General features: G+C 38.1%; 1 protein-coding gene across 2 annotated transcripts in view; it reads right to left on the reverse strand.

Moving 5' to 3' along the window:
- The window catches only part of PDE6B (phosphodiesterase 6B), an 82,687-nt gene that overhangs the window by 13,402 nt on the left and 54,396 nt on the right, over positions 1 to 14,889 (reverse strand). For both annotated transcript variants that reach the window (XM_074274907.1, XM_074274906.1), the window contains exons 15-19: positions 14,203 to 14,290; positions 13,148 to 13,248; positions 12,427 to 12,534; positions 2,839 to 2,902; positions 2,150 to 2,224 (exon numbers count right to left, since the gene is read on the reverse strand). In XM_074274907.1, coding sequence (XP_074131008.1) covers positions 2,150 to 2,224; positions 2,839 to 2,902; positions 12,427 to 12,534; positions 13,148 to 13,248; positions 14,203 to 14,290 — 436 coding nt within the window. The remainder of the gene's footprint in view (positions 1 to 2,149; positions 2,225 to 2,838; positions 2,903 to 12,426; positions 12,535 to 13,147; positions 13,249 to 14,202; positions 14,291 to 14,889) is intronic.

Raw genomic sequence — 14,889 nt, forward strand, 5'->3', positions numbered from 1 at the left:
TCCTATATTCTTTGTCATGTCAAGAGAGAAACCTTCCATTATCAATTTATTTTTAGACTTTTAATCAAGAGCAGACATTGGATTTTGTCTAATGCTCTCTAAGCCTCCATGGAGACAATTATAAGATTTTCATTACTTTTCCTGTTAATGTGATAATAGTTTTCAGGGAGCAACTCTACTTGGCTCTAGGGGAAAATTGTTAGAATGTGCTATTGTGTTCTGTCTGCTAACAGTCTACCTACATTTTTTTCCATCTGTGTTTGCAAGAGAAACTGGCCTGCAATTTTCTTTTCTGGCATTGTCCTGGAGGGCATAATTTTGCTGACAATATTCAAGCCTTAATTATTCAGCCTTGTTTCAAGGGTATTAGATGACAGGACTCATTTGTAGGTCATTCTGTTCTGTTCTATTTCATTTATCTTATATTGATTGTCTCACTACTCTTATCTCCCAACCCCGACTTGATGGTAACTATTTTCATTAGAAAACACATAGTACCTTGTTTTGCATCTCCCAAGTGCATTTATCTATAATTATATAATATGATTTTCAGTATTTGGGTTTTATCCCTCTGCTAGACCATAAGCTCTTTAAAGGCAGGGAACAGGTGTTATTTTCCTAATTCGATAGTACAAACACCTTGTAATTCTTTGAGCTCTATTTAAATGTTACCCACTTTCCCCTACCCCAAACATGGTATTATAGAGGACTGACTTTGGATTTGGGAAGAATGCAATTCAGTTGTGTCTCTGACACAAAGTACCTATGTGACCAAAAACAAGTCATTTAATCTCTCAGTGTTCTTGGCAATTCTTAGACTGTAAATTACTGAAGCCTTTATAATCTATGTCAGTGGAGGGAATTTCCACACCAGAAGTTCACAGCAATGAAATCACCAGTCCAAAACCAACAATGATATCAGTCATCATAAAAATCTTGCATTAACCCCAGGGACTAGCACTGCGGTAGTGAAAGAAATTTTTTTAAAGCCCTGGATTTGTAGTTACATGATCCGGTTTCAAGCCATAGCTCTGCTACTAATTACATATGTAATCACCTGCAAGTTATTTAACTTCTCTGGATATCAATTTGCTCCCCTGGAAAATGGGAAATTATATTAGATGATCTCAAAGATTTCTGCTACCTCTGAAAGCCTAGGATCTATGCTTTAAAAACCACTCTGAGGATCTCAAAAGTAGAATTGTGTTTTTGAGAGAAGTGGTAGTTTCCCCCTTCTTGGAGGTCTTCAGGAAGAGGCTGAGTTAATGATTTGTTGGGCATGCTATAATGGGGATTTGGGGGGTGTGATATGTACAGGTTGCACTAGGCAGCACTTGAAAATCAAAGAATGTGTGATTAGAGGGCCCAAGGAACTGTCCGTGGTTCTGACCCAGACATCTTTTGCCTCTGATCAGTTCTTGGCTTGTGGTTTTGGATGCTAAACTTTTAACTTGTCTTGCTTGGCTATATCTACTCTACTCCTCGATCTTTTTTGGAGTGCTGCTCCTTGTCTGCTGAATCTGTTGTTCCTGCTGTGAGTGTTATATGCCTTATATTTGTTGTGATGTGATCAGTGCTGATCTCCCCATTTGTCCAATCATTATTTCCCTGAAGTCCTGTGCAATATTATATATGTAATGGAAGGAGAGCTGAAGTTGACCATCAAAAGAGACCTCAGTTTAGCTTCCAATTTTAATACCAAGAACTTTTGTGTGTCTTGGTGAGGCCATTAATTTCTTTGATCTGTCCTCCTGTCTTTCTCATAGAGGGACCTCCCTCAGCACTTGTCTCAAATTAGCTCCTTTGTTTTCTCCAAGATTATGAGCTCCCTTAGAAGAGGGCACAGATTTTGTCCTTATCCATCTCCCTCATATCCCCTGGTCAGGAGATAGCACAATGTAAGTAAGGTATGTGAACAATAGGTACTCATTATATGAGAAAAAAAAAAATAGAACAGAATGGCTTTACAGATTAGCCCTGTCATTTAACCCCATTAAAGCAAGGATGAATAACTGAGATTTAGATGCTATCAGTAAAAATTATGCTGAATGATCCTCTGGGGAAAGATAGGAAGGCTGGATGAGTCGTTTTTAAATGTAAATTTCTGTTTCTTTACTCTAGGTGTGTGTAATGCAGATATAATACTTACAATTGGCTGCTGGTCAAGCACTGTTCTCTCCAAATCACCCTGTTCCCAGAACTCAGCAGCCACTAGCAGTGCTACCTATGTATCATAGAGAAAAAAGTTTAATCCTGACAGATTGGATTCACCTAGAACCATTGTAAGCTTTCCCCAAGCCCAGGCAACTTTCTCTGCTCCTGGCCACTTGTCTCTTCTGCCCTAGTCACTCTTTCCCCTGACCTACAGAATGGAGTTAGGCTTAGCTAATGTTGGACATGGAGGCCAAACAACTATGGAACTCACCATTAGCATTCCTCTGTGACAATTCTAGTTGTCATTTGTGTATACACACACACTATAATATAGTGCAACCAACTAGCAAATATATATGTGTATATATATATATATCAATATTTGTGTGTATTTATTTGTGTATATGTATACACACATATACATATATAGGTATAGACATAAAGATAGTCAATTCAGAAGGCAAAGTCACTGTCCCAAATTTATTTCAACTCTACCATCTACCCAAATTTCCTCTTTTAAAGAAATCTTGTAGAATAATGGTCATCTGCCCTATGACAGCTTTCACCTACTTGGGGTTCAGTCTGAATATTTTGGGGGTAAGAGAGATGCTCAGGACATTATTACTTTAAACATTTTAATGTAATGATTAGAACTCTGCAAAGAATAAGGCATCAGATTCTGACCTTACTCTGGACTTCCCATGGCTTGGTGATGGCAGACAAGTCACACGCAGTCATCATCATTGCCCTACAAGACAACAAGGACAGCATCAGAATCTACCCCCAGCAATGTCTAGATTTTTTCATTCTATCTCCCCCACTTGTGAGAAAGCATGAGCCCAGTAAGGAACAAGAACCAGTTGCTAGCAAATTTCCAATGTTTCCCTAGAGAAAGTATCAACTACCCTCTGTTCATCGAGTATTCAGCTGCATCTATGACTCATCCCCTCAATCCATTTTTCAACTTTCACTCACATTCCCACTTCAATTCAATTCAATCTTTAGGAAGGACCTATCCTGATTCTGTGTTCAAGATACCTCTCTACCCATTACTTAGCCCCTCTATTCTCAGTTCCCAGTACTGCTTCTCAGGTTTCCCAGAGGATGAGCCACAAAATGGATGGGGAGGGATCTAGTCCAACTCCCTCATTTTATAAACAAGAAAATTGTAACTTATTGAGTTTGTAGCAAAATTGGAATTTGGATCCACATCTCTTGACTGCCCTTCATACTGTACTGTGAAGCACTAGAGGTAGCTGGTGATATAGTGAATAGAGCACTGGATCTGAAGTTCCAAAAGATCTGAATCTTCTCTACAGCCCCTGACATTTACCAACTGGACCAGTCACTTTTATCTATCTCTATTTCTTCAACTGAAAAATGGGGATGATAATAGCATCTAATTCCCAGGATTGTTGTTAAGATCAAATGAGATAACATTTGGAAAGCACTTAGCATAGTACTTGGTACATAATAGGTGCTTACTAAATGCTTATTTTTAAAATATCTGCTGTCCATTTTACCACCTACTTGTCCTACATATATTTGGTCCAAGAAAGGAATACCAAGTACCCTTGCTATGTTTCTGCCACATGTACAGAGTGAACTGAGGAGAGCAAAGAGACATTTTATATTCCTTCTAAAGTCCCTAGGGGAAAGAAGAGCTGTGGAAAGGAAGGAAAGGAAGTCCTGGGAGAAACAAATACCATATTTTATCTTATCAAATCCAGTCCAGAACTAGATTGTCTTGAGATTTGGGGGTAGGGAAAGCAGAGAGAGACCCTGATGCTGCCAACCAGTATGTTAGCTAATCCTTCCAGCTTTGTGTCATCTGTGAATTTGATAAGCACAGTATCTTTGTCATTATCCAAAGTCGGTGAAAAAGAAAATTTAACAGAACAGTGTCAAGCACAGCTTCCTAGAACACTCCACTGGAGACTTTCTTCCAAGCTGATGGCTAATGATTACTCATCAGATTTTCCACAATAAAACATGACTAACTATGTCAACATGCTTTGTAAATATCTAGCTTAACTCTATAATATTTTTCTGCTCTACCTGTCTGATAATTCTATTCCCCAAAGGAAATATATTTAGTGTAGCATGACTATATTCCACTCATTCACTGGTACGATAAAACCATGTTGAACCTTCATGATCACCATTGCTTTTCTAGATATACACTAACTATCCCTTTAATTCATGTGATTCTTTAGGTCTCCAAATGTTCTTATTTTGAAAATGATATTAATGAAGTTAATACTACCATTTAATTATCTGTGCTTGTCCCTTTATTGTAAGAGTGTCACAAGTGAATTTCTTCCCTGAATATAGCCACAGAAAGCCTCTAGAACGTGTATGTATGTATGCATGTGTATGCATGCATGTATGTACATGTTTGAGAGATACAGACACTAAAGACCAAGAAATTCTTATGAAAGGAGCATCTATCAAGGATCAGAACAATGGATTACTAACAAGGGGACACTGCCTAAGGAGAATACTGACAGAGGAGATATAAATTAGGAATAAAATTAATTGACCAGAGGCAATGCCTAGGTATGACATGGGGACTGGAAAGAAGGGCAGCCCCTTAGCAGTATAATTGTGATTAAGAAGGTTTTGAACTGAAAATGAAGGAAGAGGGGAAATTGGCTCATATCTTTTCCATCAAGCCTCAGGGTACATGAACAGTAGTAGGTGTGATATAGAAAGAAGAGTTTGAGTTGAGACTCCAAAAAAAGGGGAGTAATAATAATCATAATCTCAGAAGACAGTTATCAAAGTTTCAGATGACACAAAATTATTATCAACAAATAACTAATAGAGTCTGGATCTAAAAGGGTCTTGATAGGCTCGAGCATTGGACTGAATCTAATAAGATGAAATTCAATAAGGCTCAGGATAATGTCTTTCTGGGGTACAAAAGGTCCCAATTTTACAAGCCTAAGATGGCAGAAGCATGGCAAGACATCAATTGTTCTCAAAAAGATCTGGGAGATTTAAATGCATTGCAACCCAATATGATTGTCAGAAGTGGGATATGGCAGCCAGGAGTGTAAACTCCCAGGAACAGAACATCGTACCATTGTACTGTGCCTCTCATTAAATTTTATCTGAAGTACTATGTTCGGTTTGAGACTTTATGAAGGTCATTGATAATTCTAAAGGATTTATGATGAAAAAAAAAATGTTCAGTCTTCTCCAGAGAAAGAACTGAAGGAGTCTCATGCAGATAGAGGCATACTTTTTTAATTTTGAATTTTTTCTTGGTATTTTTTGGTCTGTGTTTTCATTCACAACATGACTAATATGGAAACATAACTGTACATGTATGAACTATATCAAACTGTTAGTCTTCTCAGTGAGAGAGGAATGGGAAGGGAGAAGGGGAGAGAATTTAGAACTCAAAAATTTAAAAAATGTTAAAATTGCTTTTACATGTAATTAGGGAAAAATAACAAAAAAATATATTTTAAAAAAGGACATTGATAGTTAAAGAATGTCCAGAGGAGGGTAACAAGGCTATTGAAGGGCGCTGAGCCCATGTCACATGAGGACTGATTGATGGAACTGGGAACATACAACTGGGGGGGGGAGGTAGGAGTTGGGGTGAAAGTGCTCTCTGAATAGCTACTGTGAAGAGGGATTAGACTACTTGGTTTGCCCCAGAGGACAGAATCAGAACTAATAAGTGGAAGTTGTAAAAGGGCAAATTTAGGCTGCATAAGAGGAAAAGCTTTTTTATAATTAGACCAGTTGGAAAACAGAATGGGTTGCCCTCAAAGGAGCTTCCTGGAGGCCAAGGCTGACCCACCATTTGTTGAAGACCTCATAGTGGGCATTACTTTCATGTATGGCTGCAGAGTTTCCAGCTTCCAATTATATAAATCTGTGCATAGCATGGAGTTTGGTGGTTAAAGAAGGTGACCCAGAAGTTCCAATGAAAGAAAATTATTTCTGCCTCATGCCCAGGCTGAAAGGGGATTCAGATGTCATATATAGCCCACTCTATTACATCTCTGAGAGGGATTATCCAGTCTTCACCAAAGAACTACAATGTTGGAGGACAGTCAGAAAAAACATGAGCTGAAATCTGGCTTCAAAGAAGTACTATCTGTGTGACCCTAGATACATCATCTCACTTTTGTTCAACTGTTTCCTCATCTGTAAAGTGGAGATGATCATAGCATCTACCTCCGAGGGTTGTTGTGAAGGTCAAATGAGACAATAAATGTAAAGCACTTAGCACAGTATCTGGCATATAGTAAGTACTATGTAAATGTTAACTCTTATTAGTATCATTATTGTATCAAGTCACCTTACTATCCTGTGGTCATCTTCCTTCTTTTAGTTTATGTTCTTCATAAAATGTGATACACAGAACTGAACACAATGCTGTAGAAGTGGTCTGATCAGGACAGAATACATTAGGGGAAGATCACCTCTTTGGTCTCATTTGTGCCAGGCTGGATGAATCAAAAACCAGAATTAAGATTGTCAGGAGATAGATCAATAATCTCAGATACATTGATATTGTCAATCTGATGGCAGAAAGTGAAGAATAATTCAGAAGCCTCTTGAGGAGGGTAAAAGACCATAATGTAAAAGTTGGCTTGAAGCTTAATATTAAAAAACTAAGATCTTGGCAACTGGTCCCATTACTTTCTGGCAAAAAAAGGGAGAGGAGATGGAAGTAGTTTCAGATTTTATGTCCTTGGGCCCAAGGAGCACCGCAGATGGCGACTACAGCCATGAAATTAAAGCATGTTGCTCTTTGGAAGAGCTATGGCAAAAATGGACAGCATACTAAAAAATAGAGGCATCGCCTTGCTGACAAATGTCCATATAATCAAACTTGCAGTTTTTCCAGTAGCAACGTATGACTGAGAGTTGGACTACAAGAAAACCCGAATGCCACAGAATCTACGTTTTTGAGTTGTGATGATGGAGAAGACTTTTGAAAGTTCATTGGACAGCAAAGAGATCAAATCAGTCAATGCTAAAAAAAATTAATTCAGATTATTCTTCAAAAAGACAAATACTGAAGCTGAAGCTTAAATACTTTGGCCACAGAGAGGAGAAGGGAATTATTAGAAAAGACCCAACATCTGCTGTTGGGAAAGATTGAAGGCAAAAGGAAAAGGAGATAGCAGAGGATGAGATGAATAATATCATAAATAACAAACATGACCTTGGAAGACACTGGAGGATAGTGGAGGATAGAAGGGTAGGGAATGCTATGATCTAGGGAACCATGAAGAGTTGGACACAACTGAATGACTGAACAACAGATATGACTCATGACTGGAACATAACTTTAGAAAGAAATGCCTTATTCAAAAGGAACAACTTCTTAAAACAGCATAGTATCATTTCAAAGGATATGCCAAAAGTCAGTGCCATTTTTAAGGTCTAATAGCTTAAACACACTAAGATTTTTGGGATACACTGTATATTAATAAGTCCTTTGGTAAAAGAATATATGAACCAAAAGAAAAGCAAGGTGAAAAGGATTGAATGAGGGTGACAGAGGGAGAAACAGAAGCAATATTGGATTTGATCAAATGGTATGACTACATCCATTTTTTGTTGGAATCTCCTATGATTTCTACTTTGTCTCTAAGCCCAGCCTCCATGAGAATAGTTTATTCTTGTATTGCCATTGGTATTTGAGGAAACATATTGACTTGAAGTACAAAATATGAAAGATTAGTAAATGAATTTTCCAGATCAATGGTAATACAAATTAACATGCCATTGAATTCAGTCACAAAATTATATTAAAAGGCTTGAAATATATTATCTAAGGCCCAGAACGACTCTACTACAGGAGATTTTTGTGTTACAGCAACATCATTTAATTTCATGGCTGCAGTCTTATAAAAGGGCCTTTGGACTCTATTGGTCTCTCTTTTGCATTTCTTGTTCCTAAGCTCAAACTGGTGCTTATATATGACCTAGATTCTCCTTTGGAGTGCCATGTTCTTCTAGGATGGATTTTTCTGGGTCTCAGATATGTCCTTCAAATATATACAACATGTCCCAAAAATCTGAGTGCAGTTTTAAGCAGGTCTAACTTTATGCCCTGTTTTATAGGTTTTATGTGTTCATTGGCCTGTGTGAAGTAGATGGTGGTAAATGGTAACAACTTCTTTGAGACTTTCTCCACTTCATTGTGATCCCTATTCACAACAGTCTTTATAAGAAGCTTACATGACTTTATGTTTTTTAAAATACCATTTGTTCTAACTGGTGAATGGTGATTTGAAACATAAGATCAAAAAGCACATTCTTCAGAAAGTATTATTTTCCACAATAGTAGGGCTGCTCCTCTTTGAGATGGGTTAATTAGTTAAGCTCTTCCTGATATCATATTCAATGGCTATACGAAGTCTTATGATGTTTCTCTCAAGTTTTTGTTCCCCATGCTTACAATAATCAGAGTATTAAATATAATGCTGGATTACATTTCAACCCTAGTTTGAACACCAATAATGTTCTTCCTCCCTCTGAATATCCATTATCATCATCTTCATCCTCCTTTATCACAACCTCTAGGTCCACATTGTCCATTACAAGACATCATGATGAACCAACAAAATCACTTCTATGTAGTATATTATTATTATCAGGGAATGCCCTTGTAAGTACTATGGCCGGATAAATTTCTGTTTCTCTATTGTTGCTGTGACATTTTTAGGGGTGACTAATGGTTCTAACCAGGTCTCTTTCTCCTTGAATTCCAAACTTCAAGATAGTACACTAGTATTGATATTTCTCATTCTGAGAACATTATCCAGACAAAAAATAGGTGAAGGTAAGAATTCTAAAAGGGCATGATGACCTGAGAAGATCCAGGCCTTTTTAAAATGAAATAAATTCTTTTGGATTGTTAAGCCTATGATGAGTCCTTTGAGCTCTTCAAGTAATACTGACATATCTCTAGGGCAACTGGGACTTCCAATGCATCCCGGTGTAATTTACCCCTGCCAAAATCATTTGGCAAGAATAGTGTATAACTGTGAGATGTACAGCCTCAGCTTCTGACCTGTTTCCCATTTCTAATAGGTTTTAAGTAAGATTGGTTCCAGTAACAAATTCAAAGATGTCTTTCTTTATTAAAAAAAAAAAGTGGACGCCTGGGGCATGGTTATTGCCATGACAATTTTGTTTAATTTTCAGAAGATGTTTTCTCATTGAACTCTATTTATGACATACTTTTCTCTCAAAAAGCATGTCAAGGTTCAATGGTCCTAAATATTCAGAGATGAATTAACAGTAAAAGTTCATGGTCTCTAAGAAATATTGCTAGACTATAAGCTCTTTGTCAAAACCCAGTTCCTGTTTGATTTCTATATTACATGGATCTATTCTTAGCTCTTCTGCACCAAACATAAACTCTAGAAACATTACTTGACTCTAATAGCTGCTGTATCTCCTGGGCTTATAATATAAACCATGGAAAAGCATAAGGTATGTACTATGCAAACCTATGAACTATGTTCTTTCACTGGAAGAAAATTAGAATTTGGACCAAGGGCCATAATATTTACAAGATCCACCAACACTTCATTAATCAAATACTGGAGGATTGCAGATATATTGTCTGATTCAAAGGATATAATTCTTAAGCATTTATTGTGCATGAGCTGTGACTCAGTGGATGATGGTTTGAACCATAAGATCCAAGAGAACATTCTTCAGAAAGTATTGTTTGCCACAATGATTATATTCAAAGGTTAAATAGTGAGGTTCTTTCTGATAACAATAGCCAATAGCTGTTCAAATTCTGCCCGAGTTCTAAGGAAGCTAGAGGCCTTTTTAAGTCTCAATTAGTACAGATCCAGACTCCTTAGACCCTAGCCAAAATAACTGAAATCAGTAGAATGGGGCAGCATTTATGGTTGAAAATTTCATTTAGACTTTGGTACAGAATTAAAGGTCTAGCTCACTTACCTTTGGAGCAACAAATAGAAAGAAAAGAAATACCCTTATTAGCAGCTGGGAAGGTTATTTTCTCAGATGTACCTCTATAGAGACTGAGTCTATCAATCATTAAATGAGTCTCATAATAAGGGCTAATCTATTACAGAGATCTATCAGATGATCATAAAAAAGCTATTTTAGAGTCCTGACCCATTCCAGTATAGGAATTTCCCCAAAATATCTCTAGCAAGTGATTAAACCATTAGCTTCAACTATCACCTTCATGAAGAGAACTTCAAAATGTTTATTTTTAAATATAATATAATGTAGTAGAAAGGGACAAACAGCTCCAATATTTTTGCCAAGAAAATCTCAACTACAATCACAGTCAATTGCAACTTCAACACCTGAAAGCTTATAGGATTGTTGTGAAGAAAATACCTTCCAAACCTTAAAGTGGTTTATTAATAAAAGTTATCACCAACATCATCATCTTCATCCTCCTTTATCACAACCTCTAGGTCCACATTGTCAACTTCTTTATAGAGATTTCTCATGGAGACCTTAAGTCACTGTGTTTTTCAGCCTCATCTCCCCCCAACAAATCAACTTCTATTCTAAACGCTGATGTGAATACTATAAAAGATGATCAAAAGATGATATTCTGGACTTTTCTTTCATTTGCTTTCCTTGTATCCATAGAATCACCAAAGATCCTGTTACTTCTTGCCTTGAAACATCTTTTGAAGTCACATGAGCATCTTCATTCACTCTGCCCAATTTTCATCCAGGATCTTATTATCTCACATTTGACTTACTACAACAGTCAATCAACAGCCTCCTAATTCATCTCTTTGCCTTCAGCTACTCTACCTTCTATCCATTGCATAGTCTGTTGCTAGTTTGCTGTTACTTAATCATTTTCTTTATCATATCACTCAAATGCAGTAGTTTCTCATTAACTACATTCTTCTACCTATGTGTCAACATCTGATTATTCCTGGGTAAATGCCCGGGTAAAATACTCAGTGGGAAACCATCTATCTTCCACATGGGAATAAACCATAGCTAAAGAAGCCTTAAATTTGTCCAGGGCCATTACCCAGAATTGCTTGTGCAGAAATATATGATCTTAACTGCCAAAATACAGAGATAAAGGCGACTAGCAATTGATACCCCCATCAAATTCTTTAACATTATGGACACTGTATCATTTTTTTTCAATAGGGAATGTCTGAACACTGCTAAAAACTCATATTACAAAGCACCTTCACTCCCCAACATTGGACTGTCCTCTTACATCAGGACAATTGCTCAGCTCATAGTGGAATCTTAAAGCTCCCCACCTACTCTCACACTCCCACACATCCCTACTCCCATTTTCCCACTAAGGTCCAGATCATAAATGCTAGTTGCTATTGGTTTAGAATATTAATGAGTGCTCTTGATGCCCCTCCAAGATGAGTGGCAATACAATATGAGACTCAGGTAAGGGCAGGGCTGCAGTCCAGGGCTTGGGGTGGGGGAGTAAGTGGAATGGTTTTAGTAACACAAATGCGCCATCATTGCTACCATACTCTATTTAATAACTCCCTCTAATATAGCCAGCTGTTTCCAGAGAATATAAATAATCAGTTCTAGGACTTCCAGTGGTGAAGGAGGAGGAGAGGGATCTAGGATGTTCTCAAGCCACCCCTTGAGATTGAAGGGAACCAGACACTCAGGCAAGTAAATAATCAGAATCATAGCTCATGCTGTCTCCAAAAAGCTAAATTATCACAGACTCAGCTAATTCCAGAACACTCTCCCTTCCTTCTTTCCCTTTTTGACTAGGGAAAGGATGAAATGTATCCACAACATTCAGGGAAGCCACGAAAAGGAAAAAAAGACACACAAAGGCTATCCTTAATAACTTAGTGCAATTTTAAGCTACTCAAACTTATTCAAGTTTAAGTACAATTTGTATTAAAGCAAAATTTAGTCCTATCTTTTGCTCAGGCCACAGCTTTCAACTTCCTTGATGATACTTTTAAAGTATAAAAATTTGGGAATGATATAGAAGTTAAACTTTGACGAGACTCAATTCCCTTTGAATCCCTTCTGACTTTTCCATTTCATGGCTGAGGGGAAACAATGAGCCAAAGTAGATACTGACTGAGGGACAGGGATAATAAGCAGGGTGGGCACTGACTTGCTGGCCTAATAACTTTCTAGTTGGGAAAACAGAGCCATCCAAGCCAATCAGCCATAGGACGTGGTCTCTATCACAAATGCGCCTCTCCCACAGCCTTTCCTGGTTTGTTCCTGGCATTGGGACACCTTCTCCTGAAAGAAGAAACTCACATGACAATCTCTTTCCTTGTTGTCTCCAGGGAGAGGTATTCCACCCAGCTTTTCTTATCTTCGTATCCTTTGGATTCATCCACAATCTTCTGAAACATTGTTCTTTTTCTTAGGACACAAGGAAGGTAGGGATCAGATATAATGGAAGGAGATCAATGACTCCCTATGGACAGGCTGATATCCATCTTTCTATCTGCCCCAGATCACATTTACTCCATCTTCACTAAGACTGCACAGCAAATATTTATAACCAGTTAGCAGTGCTTCAAGGATTTTCCTTGGAAAATCATTCCATCCCCACCTCCACCCCACCATTTCACCCCCTCTTTCTTTTTTCTTTTTTTCCCCTGAGGCTGGGGTTAAGTGACTTGCCCAGGGTCATACAGCTAGGAAGTGTTAAGTGTCTGAGACCAGATTTGAACTCTGGTCCTCCTGAATTCAGGGCTGGTGCTCTATCCACTGCGCCACCTAGCTACCCCTCACCCCCTCTTTCTACCTCAGCCTAAGCCTAGTTTTAAAGATCTAGTTCTTAAAGTGGGTGATTTCAATTTCATATCTTCTTCTATAGTATTGAATGCCCCCTCCCTTTCTTTGGGGTCTCTCCTCCCCAAGTCCTTTATACAGAGCTGGGACCCAGCATTCCTATGGGGGACAGAGAAGTCTGATATTTTATTCAGGGGACTGCAGTCCGGATACTCAGGGTTCTGTGGCTTGGCCATACTTGAAGTAGAGGGCCAGATCTGTGGCAATAATGGCGATGTCCATCAGGTGGATTACATGCTCGTATTGACGCCGATTTAGGTTCTGATAGATATTCAGGCTCTGAAGTAAAGATTCCATGTTAGAACCACATTAGAAAGCCATATTTGTAAATATTGAGTACAATGGTTAAGAGGGACTTGGTTCACAGGGAGAATATGGCCAGAAACAGCTAGTCAGGAAACCAGCAGATGGTGCTACCCCAGTGCAGAAAACAGTTTGATTCTGGGATTCAAAAAAGCCTATAATGCATCTTTCCAATTTAGGAAACTGTTTGATCACACAAACAATGAACTAAAAACAATTGGTTTAATAAAACTCTCCTTTCCATTTGAACTCAATGAAAGGTTCTCAAAATTATTTTAATAGAAGCATTGAGAAGCAACCCCTCCTCTTGAGATCACCCCATCTAGGCTTCCAGCCAAGATAGGATTCCTTTCTCTTCCCTCCCCAGCTTGGGACCAATCATGGGCTTTTTATGAATTCAATATAGGTGAATTCTAAAAAATGAACTTAATTAACTTAATTGCCTATTCTCTTGGGGCTTTTCTCTAATAAAATAATTTCTTTTTATTGTATTTTATTATATTTTAAACCCTGTGAACCACTTTCCCCTCTGCATTTCTTCAGTTTAACAGCCTACACCCTTGAATCCTCTGCTCATAGAATCTCATTTTCTTGGTTACTGCCCCAGAGCCATTGTATATATGTACCCATGTATGTGTGTATGGCTATGGACGTGTATGTGTGTGTGTGTGTGTGTGTGTGTGTATTCTGAAGTGGAGTGGGGTTATGTTTTGAAATGATGGGATAGGGTAGGGAAGTTCTCTGGATCAGGAGCATTTGGCAGAAAGATTAAGGATTGTGAGGTTGTTTCTTCCATGTTTTAAGTGGCTAGGAAGGGCTGGAGATTGAAGTGGTTATACCCCAGAACAGCTAAAGCTCCCTGCCCAACCCCTCCTTAATACCAGCTATGGCAAATCCCAAACTTAACCCTGATGGAGCACTGATACAGACCTCTTCTGAAAGCAAGAACTTTCCAAATTCCAGATGGTGTCTTTCTAGAATTGATGAGCCATGGAGCTTTGCTAATGGATTCTGGGATCTGTTCATACAGGGTTGTGTTAAAAAAAAATAATAATAATTGTAGTTAGCGCAGTAGACAATTAGCTTTAGGAATAAGGAAGACTCTTAAGTGCTATGAAGTGAGGAGCTCAGTGTTCTCTCTTTCCAGAGATCCCATCTCTTGGTTCAGAGAATCTACCCACGCTTCACACTCTCCTCCCATGATTAACCTTTCCCCACCCCTTGGGTACCAATGATTATTACCATTTCATCAAAAACCTTCTTCCTTTATTTCTCTTAACTCTTAGAATCTCATAAATAAGATTAGAGTCTGTTTTTTAGAGAAGGGAATTCCCCACAAGATTGACATAAATAGCAAAATTCTCCTGAAACTCAGGGCATTCCAAATGCAGTTTGATTTAGAAAATCATGCAATTGGGGGTTGGGGTGGGAAGTAGAGCTATCATGTATGGTTATATGACCCTTGCATTGCTCAATAGTGTTATCTTTTTTATGCTAATAATATGCTACATTTTATTTTTTTCAATTAACCCAAATCTACTTTCTCTTCCTCCCACCTCCTAGTAGAAATAATTCTCCTCCTACTCCTCAACCCATCTCTGGCCCCTGAGAGAGTAA

This window comes from Sminthopsis crassicaudata, chromosome 6 (assembly GCF_048593235.1).
Source record: "Sminthopsis crassicaudata isolate SCR6 chromosome 6, ASM4859323v1, whole genome shotgun sequence".
Lineage (NCBI taxonomy): Eukaryota > Metazoa > Chordata > Mammalia > Dasyuromorphia > Dasyuridae > Sminthopsis > Sminthopsis crassicaudata.